This window comes from Rhinoraja longicauda, chromosome 3 (assembly GCF_053455715.1).
Source record: "Rhinoraja longicauda isolate Sanriku21f chromosome 3, sRhiLon1.1, whole genome shotgun sequence".
In the NCBI taxonomy this organism is placed as follows: Eukaryota; Metazoa; Chordata; class Chondrichthyes; order Rajiformes; family Arhynchobatidae; genus Rhinoraja; species Rhinoraja longicauda.
The window spans coordinates 12,807,221-12,825,702 of NC_135955.1; the positions used below are offsets into that span (position 1 = coordinate 12,807,221).

The following is an 18,482-nucleotide window of genomic DNA, read 5'->3' on the forward strand; positions in this document are numbered from 1 at the left end:
TGGGAGGAGGGGATGGGGAGCTCTCCTAAAGTCTACAAACAATTCCACAGTCTTGTGGTTGATCATCTAAAATCAGAAGGCAGTGGAGGCCAATTCTCTGGATGCTTTCAAGAGAGAGCTAGATAGAGCTCTTAAAGATAGCGGAGCAGGGGGTATGGGGAGAAGGCAGGAACGGGGTACTGATTGTGAATAATCAGCCATGATCACATTGAATGGCGGTGCTGGATCGAAGGGCCGAATGGCCTACTCCTGCACCTATTGTCTATTGTATCCCATTCCTGCTTTTTTCCCCCGGTATCCCTGCTCCCTACCATCAAGTCCTGCCTTGGCAGCCGGGGGGGGGGGGGGCTGTGAATTAAGTAATTCAATCTGGGATAATAAACATTTCTCGTTAATGATGCAGCTACATTTCTGTCTTTAAAAAGTAACACTTATGGCATAAAGTATGTGGCCATGAATGGTCTCTTCCCCAGAGTAGTGGAATCTACATCATCTTGAGCGAGGGAAAAGTTTTAAAGGCCATCTGATGGGACAATTTTCCCAGGATAGAGGATTTAAAAAAACTAGGGGACGAAGGTTCAAGGTTTACTGTGTGGAAAGGAGCTGCAGATGCTGGTTTACACCGAAGATAGACACAAAATGCTGTAGTAACTCAGCGGGTCAGGCAGCATCTCTGGAGAGAAGAAATGGGTGAACATCCTTCTTCCATAGTTTAGTTTGTTGTTGTCACATGTACTAAGGTACAATAAAAACCTTTTTGTTGCATGCTATCAAGTCAACAAAAACGACTACATGATATCAATCAAGTTGTCCACAATATACAGATACAGGATAACGGGTGTAACGTTTAGTGCAAGACAAAGTTCAGTAAAGTCTGATTCAAGATAGTTTGAAGGTCTCCAATGAGGTAGATGGGAGGTCAGCTTGCTCACCAGTTGATGATAGAATGGTTCAGTTGCCTGATAACAGCTGGGAATAAATGGTGTGAGGGAAAGATTCAATAGAAGCCTGAGGGCAGCTTTCTCACATAGAAGGTAGTGGGTATATGCTAGCAGCTAGAGGAAGCTGCAGTTGTTGGTACAGTACATGCAGATATGAAATGTATAAAAGGGACAAGGGACACTCCTGGCAAATGGGATTAACTGAGGAAGGCATGGATGAGTTGGGCTGTTTCAATACTGAGGAACTGGAATGCAAAGTGCTGGAGTAACTCAGTTGGTTTTTAATTACCAATGTTTCTAGTCAGGCTCTCTGTGAAAAAAGGGTCCTGGTCCAAAACATTGTATATCCGTGTTCTCCGGAGTTTCTGCCTGACATGCTCAGTTAGTAACTTGTGCAGCACTTTGTGTTTTATTCAAGATTCCAGTGTCTGCAGTTCCTTGTGTCCTTCTCTCTGAGGGACTAAAATGGTTGCCGGATAGAAGTCGACTGTTTGGCAAACTGTCTGTGACAGATCTCTATCAGATTTATTCTTTAGTTCCACCTCGAAGATTGACCAACGTACTGTTATCCGGTTCCCCCTTGAAAGCCACAACTTGTCTCCTACATTATTAAGAGCTATATAGCACAGAAACAGGCCCTTTAATCATGTCCATGCGACCAAGCTGGCATTCTGGGCTAATCCCATGTTCCTGCATTTGGTTCATGCCCCTCTAAACCCTTCTGATGGATAAGGCTGTCCCATCCACAGAATCTAACTAAATGTGTATACAAAATAGTTTTCCTCATATCCCTCTCTGCCCTCCTTCCCATTTATTTTACTTTACTTGCCAGTTTATTTTAACCATCATTGGAGATATGCTCCAAAAAATATTCTGCTCCAGAATCCTCATGATTTCATATACTTCTATCAAATCTCTCCACATCTTCTCTCCATTTGAGGTGCCTTGCAACAGTAGTCTCTCATCCCAAGAACCCAAGTTATTGTAAATCTCTGGATCTTTTCCAATATTCAGCTACAATGAGGACGGCTTGATTGTAATCATGTAGTGTTTTTGCTGACTGGATAGCATACAACAAAAAAGCTTTTCACTGTACTAAACTAAACAATGCTTGCTGTGGAATTCACTGCCTGAATTGGCCATGGAAATCTTTATTTGAGACCCAAGTACTTGAACCATAAATTCTATGTATGAAAGTGCCAAGGAATGAGAATAATTGGAGTGTTAGCGCAAGCTGGCTAGATGTCTAGTGGGCTAAATAGTTACGTGTAAGAAGGAACTGCAGATGCTGGTTTAAACCGAAGATAGACACAAAAAGTTGGAGTAACTCAGTGGGACAGGAGCGAAGGAATGGGTGACTGAAGAGGGGACGAGACCCGAAACGTCACCCATTCCTTCTCTCCAGAGATGCTGCCTGTCCCGCTGAGTTACTCCAGCTTTATGTGGCTAAGTAGTTAGATGGCTAGATGAATAGATAGCCAGCTGGCTAGATAGCAAGGCAGCTATCTAGATATATAGCTAGATATCTAGACAGCGAAAGATAGAAAGCTAGATAACTAGCCCCTGATTCTCAATCCGAAGGATCTCAATCTGGAAGAGAGATGGTGGGTGACGGTGAGAAAGGGAAGGAAACGTGGAGTGCAAAGGTCCCTGGGTGTTGTTCCTCTTGAGAACAGGTTCACCCACGTGGAAGCTGTCGGGGAAGACGACGTTGCCAAACTGGGCGGCAGACTGGCTTGCGAAGCAAAATGTGCTGTTGAGCCAAAACCAAAGAGGCCGACGTCAGGCAACGCCGTGGTAGTAGGAGACTCCATTGTGAGAGGTACGGACAAGGGTTTCTGCAGCAACAGGCGGGATTCGAGGATGGTGTGCTGCCTCCCTGATGCCTGGATCCAGGATGTCACGGACAGAGTGCAGGAGTTCCTCAAGGGCAAAGGTGAACAGCCGGAAGTGGTAGCGCATGTTTGCACAAACGATGTCGGAAAGAAGGGGAGTAATATTCTGCAGCGTGACATTAGAGAGCTCAGAAAAATGCTGAAAAGCAGGCCCTTGAGGCTCAGTTAGAGGTTGGTAGATATGACATTGTGGGGATTACAGAGACGTGGCTGCAGGAGGATCGGGCCTGGGAACTTAATATTCAGGGCTATACATCCTATAGAAAGGACAGGCAGGTGGGCAGAGGCGGTGGGGTAGCTCTGCTGGTGAGGGATGAAATTCAGTCCCTTGCGAGGGAAGACATAGGGACTGATGAGGTAGAGTCACTGTGGATGAGTTGAGGAATTGTAAAGGCAAGAAGACACTAATTGGTGTTATCTACAGACCCACAAATAGTAGCCCGGATGTAGGGTGTAAGATGCAGCAGGAGTTAAAACTGGCATGTAAGAAAGGTAATGCCACTGTGGTGATGGGCGATTTCAATATGCAAGTAGACTAATCAGGTTGGCTCTGGACCCCCAAGAAAGAGAGTTTGTAGAGTGCCTCCGAGATGGATTCTTAGAGCAGCTTGTAATAGAGCCGACCAGAGAAAAGGCAATTCTGGATGTAGTGTTGTCCAATGAACCAGATTTGATAAAGAGAACTCGAGGTAAAGGAACCGCTTGGAGGTCGTGATCATAATATGATCAGTTTTAATCTACAATTTGAGAAGGAGAAGGTTAAATCGGAAGTGTCAGTGTTGCAGTTGAACAAAGGAGATTATGAAGGCATGAGAGAGGAGCTGACCAAGGTAGGCTGGAAAGGGATCCTAGCAGGATTGATGGTGTAACAGCAATGGCAGGAATTTCTGAACATAATCCGGAAGACGCAGGATCATTTCATTCCAAAAAGGAAGAAAGATTCTAAGGGGAGTAGGAGGCAACCGTGGCTGACAAGGGAAGTTAGGGATGGAATAAAACTAAAAGAAAAGATGTATAACACAGCAAAGAGTAGCCAGAAACCAGAGGATTGGGAAACTTTCATAGGACAACAGAAGTTAACAAAACGGGCAATACGGGCTGAAAAGATGAAGTACGAGGGGAAGCTGGCCAAGAATATAAAGAAGGACAGTAAAAGCTTCTTTAGATATGTTAAAAGAAAAAGAGTAGCAAAGTCAAATGTGGGTCCCTTGAAGGCAGACACGGGTGAAATTATTATGGGTAACAAGGAAATGGTAGAAGAGTTGAACAGGTACTTTGGATCTGTCTTCACTAAGGAAGACACAAACAATCTTCCAGATGTACTGGAGGACAGAGGTTCTAGGGGGGTAGAGGAACTGAAAGAAATTTTCATTAGGCAAGAAATAGTATTGGGTAGACTAATGGGACTGAAGGATGATAAATCCCCTGGGCCTGATGGTCTGCATCCCAAGGTCCTCAGGGAGGTGGCTCTAGAAATAGGAGACACATTGGTGGTCATTTTCCAATGTTCAATAGATTCAGGAGCAGTTCCTGTGGATTGGAGGATAGCTAATGTTATCCCACTTTTCAAGAAACGAGCGAGAGAGAGAAAACGGGGAATTACAGACCAGTTAGCCTGACTTCAGTGGGGGAAAAATGCTGGAATCAATTATTAAAGAGGTGATTAAGGTGCATTTGGATAGCAGTATAAGGATAAGTCCAAGTCAGCATGGATTTATGAAAGGGAAATCATGCTTGACTAATCTTCTGGAATTTTTTGAGGACGTGATAAGTAACATGGATGAAGGGGAGCAAGTGGATGTAGTGTATCTAGACTTCCAGAAAGCCTTTGATAAGGTCCCGCACGGGAGATTGGTGACCAAAATTAGAGCACATGGTATTGGGGGTAGGGTGTTGGCATGGATAGAAAATTGGTTGGCATGGATAGAAAATTGGTTGGCAGACAGGAAGCATAGAGTAGGAGTAAACGGGTCCTTTTCAGAATAGTAGACAGTGGCGAGTGGCGTGCCTCAAGGCTCGGTGTTGGGACCGCAACTATTTACCATATATATTAATGATTTGGAAGAGGGAATTAGAAGCAACACTAGCAAGTTTGCGGATGACACAAAGCTGGGTGCAGTGTAAACTGTGAAGAGGATATTAGGCGTTTGCAGGGTGACCTGGACAGATTGAGTGAGTGGGCAGATGCGTGGTAGATGCAGTATAATATCGATAAATGTGAGGTTATCCACTTCAGCGGCAGAAACAAGGAGGCAGATTATTATCTCAATGGAGTAATGTTAGGTAAGGGTGAGGTGCAGTGAGACCTGGGTGTCCTTGTACACCAGTCACTGAATGTTGGCGTGCCGGTACAGCAGGCAGTGAAGAAAGCTAATGGAATGTTGGCCTTCATAACAAGAGGATTTCAGTATAGGAGTAAAGAGGTTCTTCTGCATTTGTATAGAGCCCTGGTAAGACCACATCTGGAGTATTGTGTACAGTTTTGGCCTTCTAATTTGAGGAAGGACGTCCTGGTAATTGAGGCAGTGCAGCGAAGGTTCACGAGATTGATCCCTGGGATGGCGGGACTGACATATGAGGAAAGATTGAAAAGACTAGGCCTGTATTCACTGGAGTTTAGAAGGATGAGAGGGTATCTTATAGAAACATATAAAATTATAAAAGGACTGGACAAGCTAGATGCAGGAAAAATGTTCCCAATGTTGGGCGAGTCCAGAACCAGGGGCCACAGTCTTAGAATAAAGGGGAGGCCATTTAAAACTGAGGTGAGAAAAAGTTTTTTCACCAAGACAGTTGTGAATTTGTGGAATTCTCTGCCACAGAGGGCGGTAGAAGCCAAATCACTGGATGGATTTAAGAGAGATTTAGATTGAGCTCTGGGGGCTAGTGGAATCAAGGGATATGGGGAGAAGGCAGGCACGGGGTATTGATTGGGGACGATCAGCCATGATCACAATGAATGCCGGTGCTGATTCGAAGGGCCGAATGGCCTCCTCCTGCACCTATTTTCTATGTTTCTAACCAGCTGATTCTGGCTTTTGGTGTCTAACTAGCACACTCTCGCGAGCGAGAGAAACTCTTCCCCACAGGGAGCTGCCTATCTAGCTAACTAATAAGTCATCCGGCTATCTATCCTGCTGTCTAGCAATCTGGGTATCTAGCTCTGTAGCTATCAAGTATCAAGGAATGAGAATAATTGGAGTAGTAGTGCAAAAAGTGTACAATAGACAGGTTAGTCAGCATTTTCTGTCACTGTTCTAATTCAGCGGCGGAGTCGGATGTGAAGCTCTGGCCACCACCAGGGGGAGCAGCCACGCATTTTCACACATTCTACCACTGGTTCACACACCCGACACACTGCTGCTCAAACAGAAACAATACTACAACATGATGACAGACCGATAGTGAAAGGCTTGGATAGATTGTTTTGTTTAGAGATACAGCACGGAAACAGGCCTTTCGCCCCACCGGGTCCGTGCTGACCAGCGATCCCTGCATATTAAACTATCGTACACAGACTAGGGACAATTTTTACATTTACCAAGCCAACTAACCTGCAAACCTGTACGTCTTTGGAGTGGAGAGGATGTTTCCACTAGTGTGAGAGTCTAGGACTAGGTCATAGCCTCAGAATTAAAGGACGGTCCTTTAGGAAAGGGATGAGGAGGAATTTCTTTAGTCAGAGGTGGTAAATCTGTGGAATTCTTTCCCACAGAATGCTGTGGAGGCCAAGTCAATTAATATTTTTAAGGCAGAGATAGATAGATTTTTGATTAGTACAGGTGTCAGAGGTTATGCGGAAAAAGGCAGGAGAATGGGGTTCGGAAGAAGAGATGGATCAGCCATGATTGAATGGCGGTGTAGACTTGATGGGCTGAATGGCCTAATTCTTCTATCACTTATGACCCGGGTTCAATTCTGACCTCTGCTGTTTGTGTGGAGTTTGCATGTTCTCCCTGTGACTGTGGGTTCCTCCCATATCCCAAAGACGTGCGATTTGTAGCTTAGTTGCCCTAAATGGGTAAGGAGTGGATGTGAAAGTTGGATAAAATAGAACTAGTGTGAATGATTGATGTTAATTAATGGTCGAAGTGGGTTCAGTGTGCCGAAGGGCCAGATTCCATACTGCATCTCTAACCTAAACAAAACATTACATCATGCATTTTGACGCAGATGGAGGTCATTCAGCCCATCAGGTCCTTGCTAGCTCTCATCTGAGCAATCCCATCTGTCACATTCACCCTTCCTACTTCATTTTGAGAACCTTGCTTAAGCTTGTTTAACTCTCCACTTAGCCTTTCTGGTTCAAGGAGAACTGCGCAAAGTTTACAAGCTCTGTGCATCCCCAATAACCTCCACACAAGCCTCCTCTGTGCCTGAGTGTAAAGGTTTTGTACCTTTCCTGGACTATGGTGACCAGAATTGTCCACAATGGTCTTGCTGAGGCCTATCCAATAATTTTTTTAAAGTTCTAGCCCCCCCCCCCCTTCCAGAAATAATGGGTAATTGATGATTAATTGTCAGCATGGTTGTACCAGGTTCAACATTAAAAGCAAATGGTAACTGCTTGATAATGCACTTTCTTCAAATGTGCAAAATACTTTCTTTTAGATACATCAGTCTGATGAAGGGTCCCAACCCGAAACATCATCTGCCTGTTCCCGTTCATGATATAAGAAAGAGGAAGTTTGCAAGTAAATTGCGTGAAATGGAACTAAACATGATTGCCTGACCCACTGAGCTCCTCCAGCGCTTTGTTCTTTGTTCAAAATACTCCCTTTGGCATATTTTATTTAGTGATGTATTGCACAGATCAACTAAGAGTCAAGAGAATCAAGTCAAGAGTGTTTTATTGTCTTATGTCCCAAAATGGAACAATGATATTCAATGAACAATGCTCCCAAGTACCTAGTGCAATCAAGGCACTTTGTAGTTTGAAGTTGAATTGGAGTTCGTAGTGTTCAATAGCCTGATGGTTGTTGGGAAGAAGCCGATCCTGAACCTGGACGTTATAGTTTTCAGGCCCCTATATCTTTTTGTGGCAGCAGATTTTGTGGATCCCTTCAATGGTGGGGAGGTCAGTATCTGATAAACTGGGCAGTGTCCACCACTTTTTGCAATCCTTTGTGCCTGGGCGTTTGAGTAGCCGAAGTAGGCTGCGATGAAACCAGTCAACCTGTGTGGAGCGGATAGAAATTGGTGAACTTCCAATTCTATCAGGCAGCTTCAACACCAACTAACCTCAGGATGCGAAGTGGTAAAACACTGGTGATAATGTCTTGAGTGTACATAGGTTTGGTTAAAGACTTGCCCAGAAACGAAAAGCGATCGCAGTGCTAATGTAGCTCCCACAGATAGTGACGTCAATCCGCAAGTTGTGGCCCTGAGGCGCTTCCTGTGCTACAGTCAGATATTAGTCACTGTTTCTAGGAAGTGTAAGAAAATAACTGCTGATGCTGGTACAAATCAAAGGTATTTATTCACAAAATGCTGGAGTAACTCAGCAGGTCAGGCAGCATCTCAGGAGAGAAGGACCACCCCATCCCCGAGCACTTTCCCCTGCAACCGCAGGAGATGCAACATCTGTCCCTTTACCTCCCCCCTCAACTCCCAAAGGGCACAAACTGTCTCACCTGGAAAGACTGAGGTTCACCTGCATCTCCTCCAACCTCATCTATTGCATCCGCTGCTCTAGATGTCAACTTCTTTACATCAGCGAAACCAAACGCAGGCTTGGCAATTGCTTCGCTCAACACCTTCGCTCAGTCCGCCTTAACCAACCTGATCTCCCGGACCGGGTTGAGCACTTCAACTCCCCCTCCCACTCCCAGTATGACCTTGCTGTCATGGGCCTCTTCCAGTGCCATAGTGAGTGAGGCCAACCGGAAATTGGAGGAACAGCACCTCATATTTCGCCTGGGCAGCTTGCAGCCCAGTGGTATGAACATTGACTTCTCCAACTTTAGATAGTTCCTCTGTCCCTCTCTTCCCCTCCCCTTCCCAGATCTCCCACTGTCTTCCTGTCTCCACCTATATCCTTCCTTTGTCCCGCCCCCCTGACATCAGTCTGAAGAAGGGTCTCGACCCGAAACGTCACCCATTTCTTCTCTCCTGAGATGCTGCCTGACCTGCTGAGTTACTCCAGCATTTTGTGAATATATACCACTGTTTCTAGGAAGGTGAGAATGGCCTCTGGCCCAATGCAACCCAGCCAGCTGGGTCTCTGAAATGTGCTTTCATAAGCACCCACCAGAGGTAACTTAGGCAGCATCTGTGTGTGATGGATGTTGACAACTTTCAGATGGGGTGAGAGACTGTTTAGTGAAGGTCATCTCACAACTGGTCCTCCGGTCAGTCAGTGGCAAGAAAGATGAGGCCAACAGATTTGAAACAACATTGCGACATGCGACATAATCAAGTTTGTTGCCGCCAGTGCAGGTGGGGCACAGTAACATCGCAATTGAATTACTGGTCTGGCAACCCAGGAAGTTTGTTTATTATTGTTAAGTCTACCGAACTGCAGTTTGACTTTGCATTAGCATGCTATCCAATCAGATCCGACAGTGCTGCGCATGAATTCAATCAAGTCAAATTCAAGTACAATAGATAAAGCAAAGGGTTTCAATCTTCAGTATCTTCTGACGGCCAGCAGCAGGGAGAAGGAATGACTGTATCAACATAGAACCGTACGGCACAGGAACAGGCCCGTCGGCCACCATGTCCATGCCGATCATGATGCCGAGTTAAACTAATCTTAACTGCCTGCACGTGATCCATATCCCACCATTCACTGCATATCAATGTGCGTGTCTAAAAGCGACTAGTATATCTGTTGTCAAGATCACTCCTGGTAGCTCATTCCAGGCACCCACCACTCTACTAAAAAAACCTCCCCCTTGTATTATTTTTATCCCTTTTACCTTAAAGTTATGCCCTCTAGTCTGATATTTCCAGGCTGGCAGAAGACAGTTTACCCTATGTATGCCTCCCATACATTTTATATACTTCTATCTATACTTCTCTCAATCATTGATTTGGCCAACCTGTCTTTATAACTCATGTATCCTCTGATCCAGGCAACATCCTGGTAAATTTATTCTGCACCCTCTCCAAAGCCTCCACATCATTCCTCAAATGGGGAGATAAGAACAGTCCAATCAAAGACCTATAAAGCTGCAACATGACTTCCTGACTCATATGTTTATGCCTTCTCTCAGTGAAGGCAAGCATAGCATATGCCTTCTTTACTACTACATGTATTTACGTTGCCACTTTCGGGAAGCTGTGGATCTGGATCCTAAGATCTCGGTGCACATCAATGCTATTAAGGATCTTGCCATAGGAGTGTAGGAATGAACTGCAGATGCTGGTTTATACCGAAGATGGGCACAAGGTGCTGGAGAAACTCAGCGAATCAGGCAGCATCTCTGGAGAAAAGGGATAGGTGACATTTCGGGTTGGAACCCATCTTCAGACATCCATGCCATAGGAGCACTTGTACATCCTCTCCAAAGCCTCCATATCCTTTATGTAATGGGCCGAACAAAACTGCACGCAATTCCCCAAATGCAGCCTACGTGCTGTTTGGATTTTTACTGGAGCACGTTCAAATGCTGGTGGGATTTCGGATGAGTCATTAAATTCTAGAGCCAAAGGCCAGAATTGGCAATGGTGACCGTGAAATTATCAGACTGACACAGGAACCCTGCTGCTGCCTAAGTGAAGAGAGCTGTTGGTTTGACCCGTTTCTGACTAGAGTGAGAATTTCGGAAGAGATCTTAAGCCCATGTGATTTAAAGCAAAGGGTCTGGTGGGCGCAGGAGGGGAGTGCCGTCACCCTTGTTAAAGACAACGTTTAGCCTTCAGTTAACACTTTTTTATTAAAAATCAAGTTAGTCAGTATGCCCACTTGTCACGTTGCAAGTTCTGGGAACTCCCTGCATATATCCGCTGGCCCATTTCCTACTTTGCAACAGTGAGGATACTTCAAAACAAACTTTTGAGGCTTCCTGGGGTGCAAAAGATTTGCTTTAAATCTGCCAAAATGTGGCCTGGATGTCCCCTATTGGTCTGCTTATTCTTGGAAATGAATTGGCAGATAGAGGAGGGTCTGCTGTGGAGAATGGGAAATAAAAGCCTTTGCATAAGTTGCATGCTGTAATGGCCCCATGCCTATTTGTGTGGAGTATTGTGTTCACCTTTGGTCATCCTGTGACAGACAGGATGCCATTAAGCAGACATCAGAACACTAAAGAAAGGGCTACTCTTTTTTTTCCCTTTTTTTTTTTGGCTGCCCCTTCTTGTTTTGTTTTGGACATATGCAAAAGGTTTTGTGTCTCTTTCTTCCTCTGTGAAACATTGAGGTCTATCACTGAGCTACTTTGTGCACTTTGCCTAATTCTAGTCAGGTGCTCCTAACTAGTTCAAATCAGAAACTTTAAAAGCAAAAACTGATGCAGCAGGAACGTCTCCAGAGTAGATGATCTCTCCATCTCCCAAGTATGTAAAAATAAAAAAACCCATTTATTTAACATGGCAAAATCTGTCCAGCAAGCAAGGGAACGATTTACCGTTTTGTAATGACTTATGAAAGGATGCCATAAAGGTGTGGTGGCACAGTTAACTGACAAAATCATCCAGATGCCTGGATTAATAATAAACTTGAGTTCAAGTCTCACCACAACCACTGGTGAATTTAAATTGTTAATTGCATAGTGCTTAAAGCGGTGTTACGGGTAGATAGAATGGTCAAGGTTTTCGGTACATTGGCCACCTTCAGTCACGGTACATGATTTTATTCTGAGGCTATGGCCTAGTAGGAGTGGGAATAGCGTAGACAGAGCATCTTGGACGGCGTTGGCATGTTGGGACAATTGTTCCATTTCCATGCTGTTTAACTCTGACTCCAAGTAGGAGTCTTGAAATTTGGAAAGCGAGAGGGCTAACTCAGTCACTCAATGGTGCTGGGTGGCAGATGCACTCGCCAAATGGATGTTGGATCATGCCGTGCCTTGCCTTCTGATCTTGACTGGTGGCTCTGTGTTGTGATGCATCAGCCTTAACTAGGCTTCCACATGTTAAGAGTTGGTGCTGAACCTCTTTATTCCTTGGAGACGCAAGGAACTGCAGATGCTGGGTTGCAACAGAATAACAAAGTGCTGGAGTAACTCAGCGGGACAGGCAGTCTAAAGAAGGGTCGTGGTCCGCAACATCACCTAGTCATCTGCTCCACAGATGCTGAGTTATGCACGCACTTTGTGTTTTGCTTTCTCTCTTGATTCCTTGCCTGACCTCGTATGCATTAGAACCACACTTCCTTTGCATCACATGAGTCAGCTTTGGTGAACAATCTCTCTCAAGCAGTCTTGAGGCCATCGCACCACATGTTTCACAATGATACCAGCGAGCATTCAGGAATGTTGAGTTTATTGACAATCCCTTGGTGCAAATTACCCCAATTTATTTGTTCATCGTTGACTAGCAAAGTTGAGTAATCTAGTTAGAATTGAAACAAGATTCAACAGTGCCACTGCTGGTAGAGCTGCTAGCTCACAGCACCAGAAACCTGGGTTTGATCTTGACCTTAGCTGCCGTCTATGTGGAGTTTGCATGTTCTCCCTATGACCGCAGGGGTTTCCCCCCGGTGCTCTGGTTTCCTCGCATCCCAAAGACATGCAGGTTTGTAGGTTAAATAGCCTCTGTAAATTGGCTTTAGTCTGTAGAGACTAGTCCCATATCACCAGGGACTAATTTAATTTACTGTAATTTATTCTGTTTTGTAGTTTTAGCACAATCCGCAGGCATTACCACTTTCATTTCACTGCATATCTTGTATATGTATGTGACAAATAAAGTTGACTTGACTTGATTAGAGAGTGGATGAACAAGTGGGATAACATAGAACTAGTGTGAACGAGTGATTGAAGGTCGGTGTGGATTCGGTGGGCTGCAGGGCCCATTCCCATTCTTCCCCAAGATGGTTATCCTCAGTCCCTCATCGAACTGTTTGTGAATGACTAGATTTCAATAGGATCCTACAGTGTCAAAGGCCTTTAGCAGGTCAACAAATGTGACATGTAGAGGTGTGTAGGGAGGAACTGCAGATGCTGGTTCACACCGAAGATAGACACAAAATGTTGAAGTAACTCAGCGGGACGGCCAGCAACTCTGAAGGTGACGTATCAGGTCGAGACATTTCTTCAAACTGCTTCAGGTCTGAGGTGCTGCTTTACACTGGCTAAGGTGATACTGGCTAAGGGTGCTGTCTGTGTGGAGTTTGTATGTTCTCCCCGTGACCGCGTTGGCTTTCTCCAGCTGCTTTGGTTTCCTCCCACTCTCCAAAGATGTACAAGTATCCCTGGGGGGAAAGAAATTCCGAATCCCCTCTTGATTTTATGCACTTCTACAAGATGTCTTGTGCTCCAAGGCATATAATCCCAGTCTGCTAATGTCTGGCAACAGCCTCATTTCTCGGCACTTTCTCCAGCTTAATGGCATCTTTCAAGGTTGTTGAATGGTTGCACGCTCATCAATTTTATGTTTCAAACTTTGCTGTTTGTCTGTGCGTGTAATTGTTATTTCCTGTCCCATTACATTAAGTTTGCATGTCGCAGTTAAAAATCCAGCTACCCAATGATTTCACTTGGTCGCATTGATCGATATGATTTTTATGCAATTATATAGGCATTCAGTAAATTATGAATCACAAATTAAATATGTGAAAATCTTTCAAATGGTTAGCCTTAGTAAATTTTAATAAAATTCAGACTCCTGCTTAGTTTTAGAGATACAGTGTAGAAACTGGCCCTTCGGCCCACCGAGTCCGCACTGACCAACGATGACCCTGTGCATTAGTTCTATCCCACAAACTGGCGACAATTTACAGATGCCAATTAACCTGCAACCCTGCACGTCTTTGGCGTGTGGGTGGAACCTGGAGCATCTCGGAGAAAACCCACACGGTCATAGGGAGAACGTATGAACTCCGTCAGGCGGTAGCCGTAGTCAGGATCAAACCTGGGTCTCTGGTGCTGCCGCTGCACCACTGTGCCACCCAATCCTGTTGATTGCTTGCTTCTGCACTACTACCAATTATTTGCCAATTCATGGAAAATAGGTGCAGTAGGCCATCAGCCCTTCAAGCCAGCACTGCCATTCAACATGATCATGGTGATCATCCAAAATCAGTACTCCCATTCCTGCTTTCTCCCCATCCCTTGATTCCGTTAGTCCAAAGAGCGATGTCTAACTCTCTTGAAAACATCCAGTGAATTGGTCTCCAATGCCTTCTGTGGCAGAGAATTCCACAGATTCACAACTCTCTGGGTGAAAACTCCTTCCTTTGTCTTTCCTTCTCAACCGCCTGTCGTCTTGCATGCCCTATTGATGTCCCCGGTAGCTTCACACATCACAAAGCTGCTCAAATGCTGAAACCCTCACGTGATCATGAGTTACCTTTTGGAACCGACTAACTCAGTCTCTGCCACTCCAGTGAGAACAATCCGAGTTTGTCCAACTCTCCTTATAACAAATGCCCTCTAATTCAGGCAGCATCCCAGTAACCTCCTGCATCCTCTCCAAAGCCTTCAAATCATTCCTGTAAAGGGGCGAGAAGAAATGCACTCAATGCTCCAGGTGTAGACAAATAGCATCACTCCACTAGCATGCAAACACGTGCTTTTAGTGCATCTTAAACCAATGCCAATATGGAGATTGGATTAGCGGCAATCTGTAGCTTAAGGAGCTAAGCACTCTCATGTTTTAATTCGTCTATGTGTTCTCCACACCACAGTCAGCACATGTTTCTGTTTCAGTCCACAGATGATTCAGGCGCTTCTCTTTATACCCGTGGCATTCAGGGGGTCAGGCAGCAACAATGGTAAAGCACTTCATTGATTTATCTACTCTCAAGAGTTCCTGGGACCAAGTTGCCTCTGCATTTTGGCAACGATATCCAAATCCCTACAGGTAGGTTGCAAAGTGGCACGTTTAAAGTTAATTAAATTTTGGATCACCCATTTGTTGGGAAATGTTTTGTGGGGTCAGTGGATTCGATCAGCATTTTGGCTCCAAACTATACTAATGCAGAGTATTTAAACTTTAGAGATGCAACGTGGAGACAGGCTCTTCGGCCCACCAAGTCCATGCCGACCGGCGATCGCCCCGTATACTAGCACTATCCTACACACTAGGGACAATTTATAATTTTTTGCCTATGCCAATTAACCTACAAACCTGCACAACATTGGAGTGTGAGAGGAAACCGGAGCACCCGGAAAAAAACGGGTCAGAGGGAGAACGTGCAAACTCCGTACAGGTAGCGCCCCTAATCAGAATCGAACCCGGATCTCTAGTTCTGTAAGGCAGCAACTCTACAGCTGTGCCACTGTTCCTGCCCTTGAAGAATGTAGCACAGAAAGGGGTCCTTTAGCCCTTAAACAGTTTTAAAACTGTTTCTAATTTTGTTTCACTGGGTTGTATAAATTTATACTGATTAGCTAATTAATTTATTGCATCGTATGGAAGACGCATTCCCAATCTCGTTGTACCCCTGTACAATGACAATAAAGATGTATTGTATTGTATCTAGTTTATGTCAACCATAAAACACTATTTAAACTAATTCCACACCAAATACCATTTATTCTCACCACCTCATCAACATACCTCAAACGATTCCATTACACACTACTGGTAATTTGCAGCGGCCAATTAACTTACCAACATTCGTCTCTGGGGGAGGGGCAGTCAGAAGAAACCCATGTGGCTACAGGGAGAGTGGGCAAACTCCATGCAGACAGCACCAGAAAAGTGGATTAAACCCGGGTCACTGGAGCAACAAGACAGTGCCTTCTCTCCACCCCACACTCCATGTGTTTGAACCTGTCTGAAGAATGAGCCAAAAACAATTTCAATGGTGCATCAGCTATTGTGCATATTTTGAATGTTACAGTTGAACTTTTATTGTGTCTTTGCACGGTGGGGCACTGGTAGAGTTGCGCTGTAGACCCTCTCCAGGGCCAGCACATCCTTCCTCAGATATGATGCCCAAAATTGCTCACAATACTCCAAATGCAGACTGACCAGCACCTTAAAGAGCCTCAGCATTATATTCCTGCTTTTGTATTCAAGCCCTCTTGAAATAAATGCTAGCATCCAGTTTGCCTTCTTTACTACCAATTCGACTTGCTGATTAACCTTTTGGGAATCCTACATCAGCAAGTCGGTTTGAACCTCCGATTTCTGGATTCTCTCTCCATTTAGAAAGTAGTCTACACCTTTATTCCAACTACCAAAATGTATGACTCCACACTTTGCTATACTATATTCCATGTACAGGCTTGTAGATTTGGCTTCGGTAAGAATAAAATTGTAAATTGTCGCTGGTGTGTAGGATAGTGCAGTGTACGGGGATCGCTGGTCAGCAGGGACTCTGGCCGAAGGGTCTGTTTCCGCGCTGTATCTCTAAACTAAACTAAAACCAAATAAAAATCCAGCAAATATTGGAAATCAAAAATAAAGGCATATAAACCTGTATGCACTCAGCAGGTCAGGCGATATCTGTGAGTTGAGAAACAGCATAGCGGGCAGCATGGTAGTGCAACAGTTAGTGCTTTGCATGGCTCCTGCAACTTGGATTCGATCTTGTGCGGTTTACACGTTCACCTCTTGACAACACTGGTTTCTTCACATGTCCCAAAAGTGTGCTGTAGGTTAATTAGCTGTTGTAAATTAGCCCTTGGTCTCGGTGAGTGGTTGGAGAATTGGGCAGAGTTGATAGCAATAGGGAGACGGAATGGGTTGCAGGAAAATAAGTGGGACAATGGTATGGACAAACCATACAGCGTGGAGAGAGTCACTCCAGATGAAGTCGTCCATGCCGACCAAGATGCCCCATCGAAGCTAGTCCTAATTGCCTCAGTTTGACCTATATTCTACTCAACCTTTCTTATCCATGCTCCTGTCCAAATATCTATGAAATGTCATAATTGTCCCAACCTATCTGGCAGCTCGTTCCATGTGCTTGCCACCCCTTGTGTGGAAAAAGTTGTCCCTCAGATTTTTTTTCCCCGCTCGCTTTAAGCCTTAGCCCCCCCCTAGTTCCTGATTCCCCAACCCTGGGGGGGGGGGGGGGGGGAAAGGGTGTATGCATTTGCCCTATAGGTGGGATTGCTGAGAGCTAGCATAGCCTCAACGAGCTGAATGGACTCTTGCATCGTAAGAAATATAATTGATAAATGTGACATTTTGAGTTGGACAAACAAGTACTGGCAGATGCTGGTTTCCAAATAAAGACACAAATTACTGGAGCATTTCAGCGGGACAGGCAGCATCTCTGGAGAATGTGGATGGGTGGTATTTTGGGTTGGGACCCTTCAGTCTATGTGGGGGGGGGGGGGGGGGGGAAGAAAGCTGGGAGTAGTAGGACAGAGCCTGGCAAGTGATAGTAACACAAAATATTTTGAGTTGCTAGCCTCATCAGAACTAGGAAAATAAATAAAAAATGTTTTGGGTTGCAGAGAGGTAAGGTGGAGAAGGGGTGCAGGAGAGGACAAAGATGATGCCTGAGATGGTCTCTGGGCTGCAGAGACCATCTATGCTAACTGAATGATTGTATTTATAGTGTTAAATACAAATATTTTAAAACCCTGTTGGGATATACCCATCCACTCACTTACACACCGAGGTTAGCTCACAGCGGCCAATTAACCTATCAACCTGCACGTCTTTAGGACGTGGGAGGAAACCGGAACAACCATGAGGGACACCCGCACAGTCACAGTGGGAATGTGCAATACGGGGACAAACTCGGGCAAAAATCTTTGTTGTGGACATTTCCAACGGCAATCTCTTCTTCCCACTTCAGCAAACACGTGTTAACTGAAGATGTGATTTACCGTGAACTGACCTCAGACAACAAGCTGCTCTCCAGACGACTGCTGACAAAGACCAACCGCTTGCCTCGATGGGGGGAGATGGTCTTCCCAACAAACCTGGCGCGCTCCGTCTTTGTGGTCGAAGATTCCATCGTTGACTTCCAGAACCGAACGTTTACCACATTGACATGGAACATTAACCACACGCGTCTCATGGTAGGCACAACCTTTTCCTTCAACCGCGCGAGCCAGTGTCTGGGTTACGTTTCGTTTGTCATCTTCACTGTAATTTGCTGGCTTTTTGTAAAGCTTCGCATAATGATGGATATCTACCATCGTGTTGAAATTAAAATAAAGAGCTGCACTAGTTTAGTTTAGAGATACAACATGGAAACAGGCTATTTGACGGGCCGATTCCACGTGATAATCTGTGCACTATTTCTATCCTACACACCGAGCCAATTAACCTACAAATCTGCACGTCTCTAGAATATGGGAGGAAACCCACACAGTCACAGGGAGCGCATACAGACAACGCCTGTGGTCAGGATTGAACCCGGGTCTCTGGTGCTGTAAGGCAGCAGTTCTACCCTAAATTTCAGGTTTATATTGCAGGTTTATATTGCAGCTTTACAGGACTTTGGATAGGCTGCATTTGCAGCAAGTTCTGGTCGCCCCATTACAGGAAGGATATGGAGTCTTTAGAGAGGGTACAGAAAAGGTTTACCAGAATGCTGTCTGGGTTAGAGGGTATAAGGGGAGGTTGTACA

The 18,482-nt window shown here is 45.0% G+C and overlaps 1 protein-coding gene across 1 annotated transcript in view; it reads left to right on the plus strand.

Annotated features, from left to right (window-relative positions):
* Window positions 1-18,482, plus strand: part of LOC144612239 (PRELI domain-containing protein 1, mitochondrial-like) — a 41,040-nt gene that overhangs the window by 1,602 nt on the left and 20,956 nt on the right. Inside the window, exons 2-3 of the mRNA XM_078431801.1 lie at window positions 14,650-14,803; window positions 17,703-17,928. Coding sequence (XP_078287927.1) covers window positions 14,712-14,803; window positions 17,703-17,928 — 318 coding nt within the window. The 5' untranslated portion in view covers window positions 14,650-14,711. The remainder of the gene's footprint in view (window positions 1-14,649; window positions 14,804-17,702; window positions 17,929-18,482) is intronic.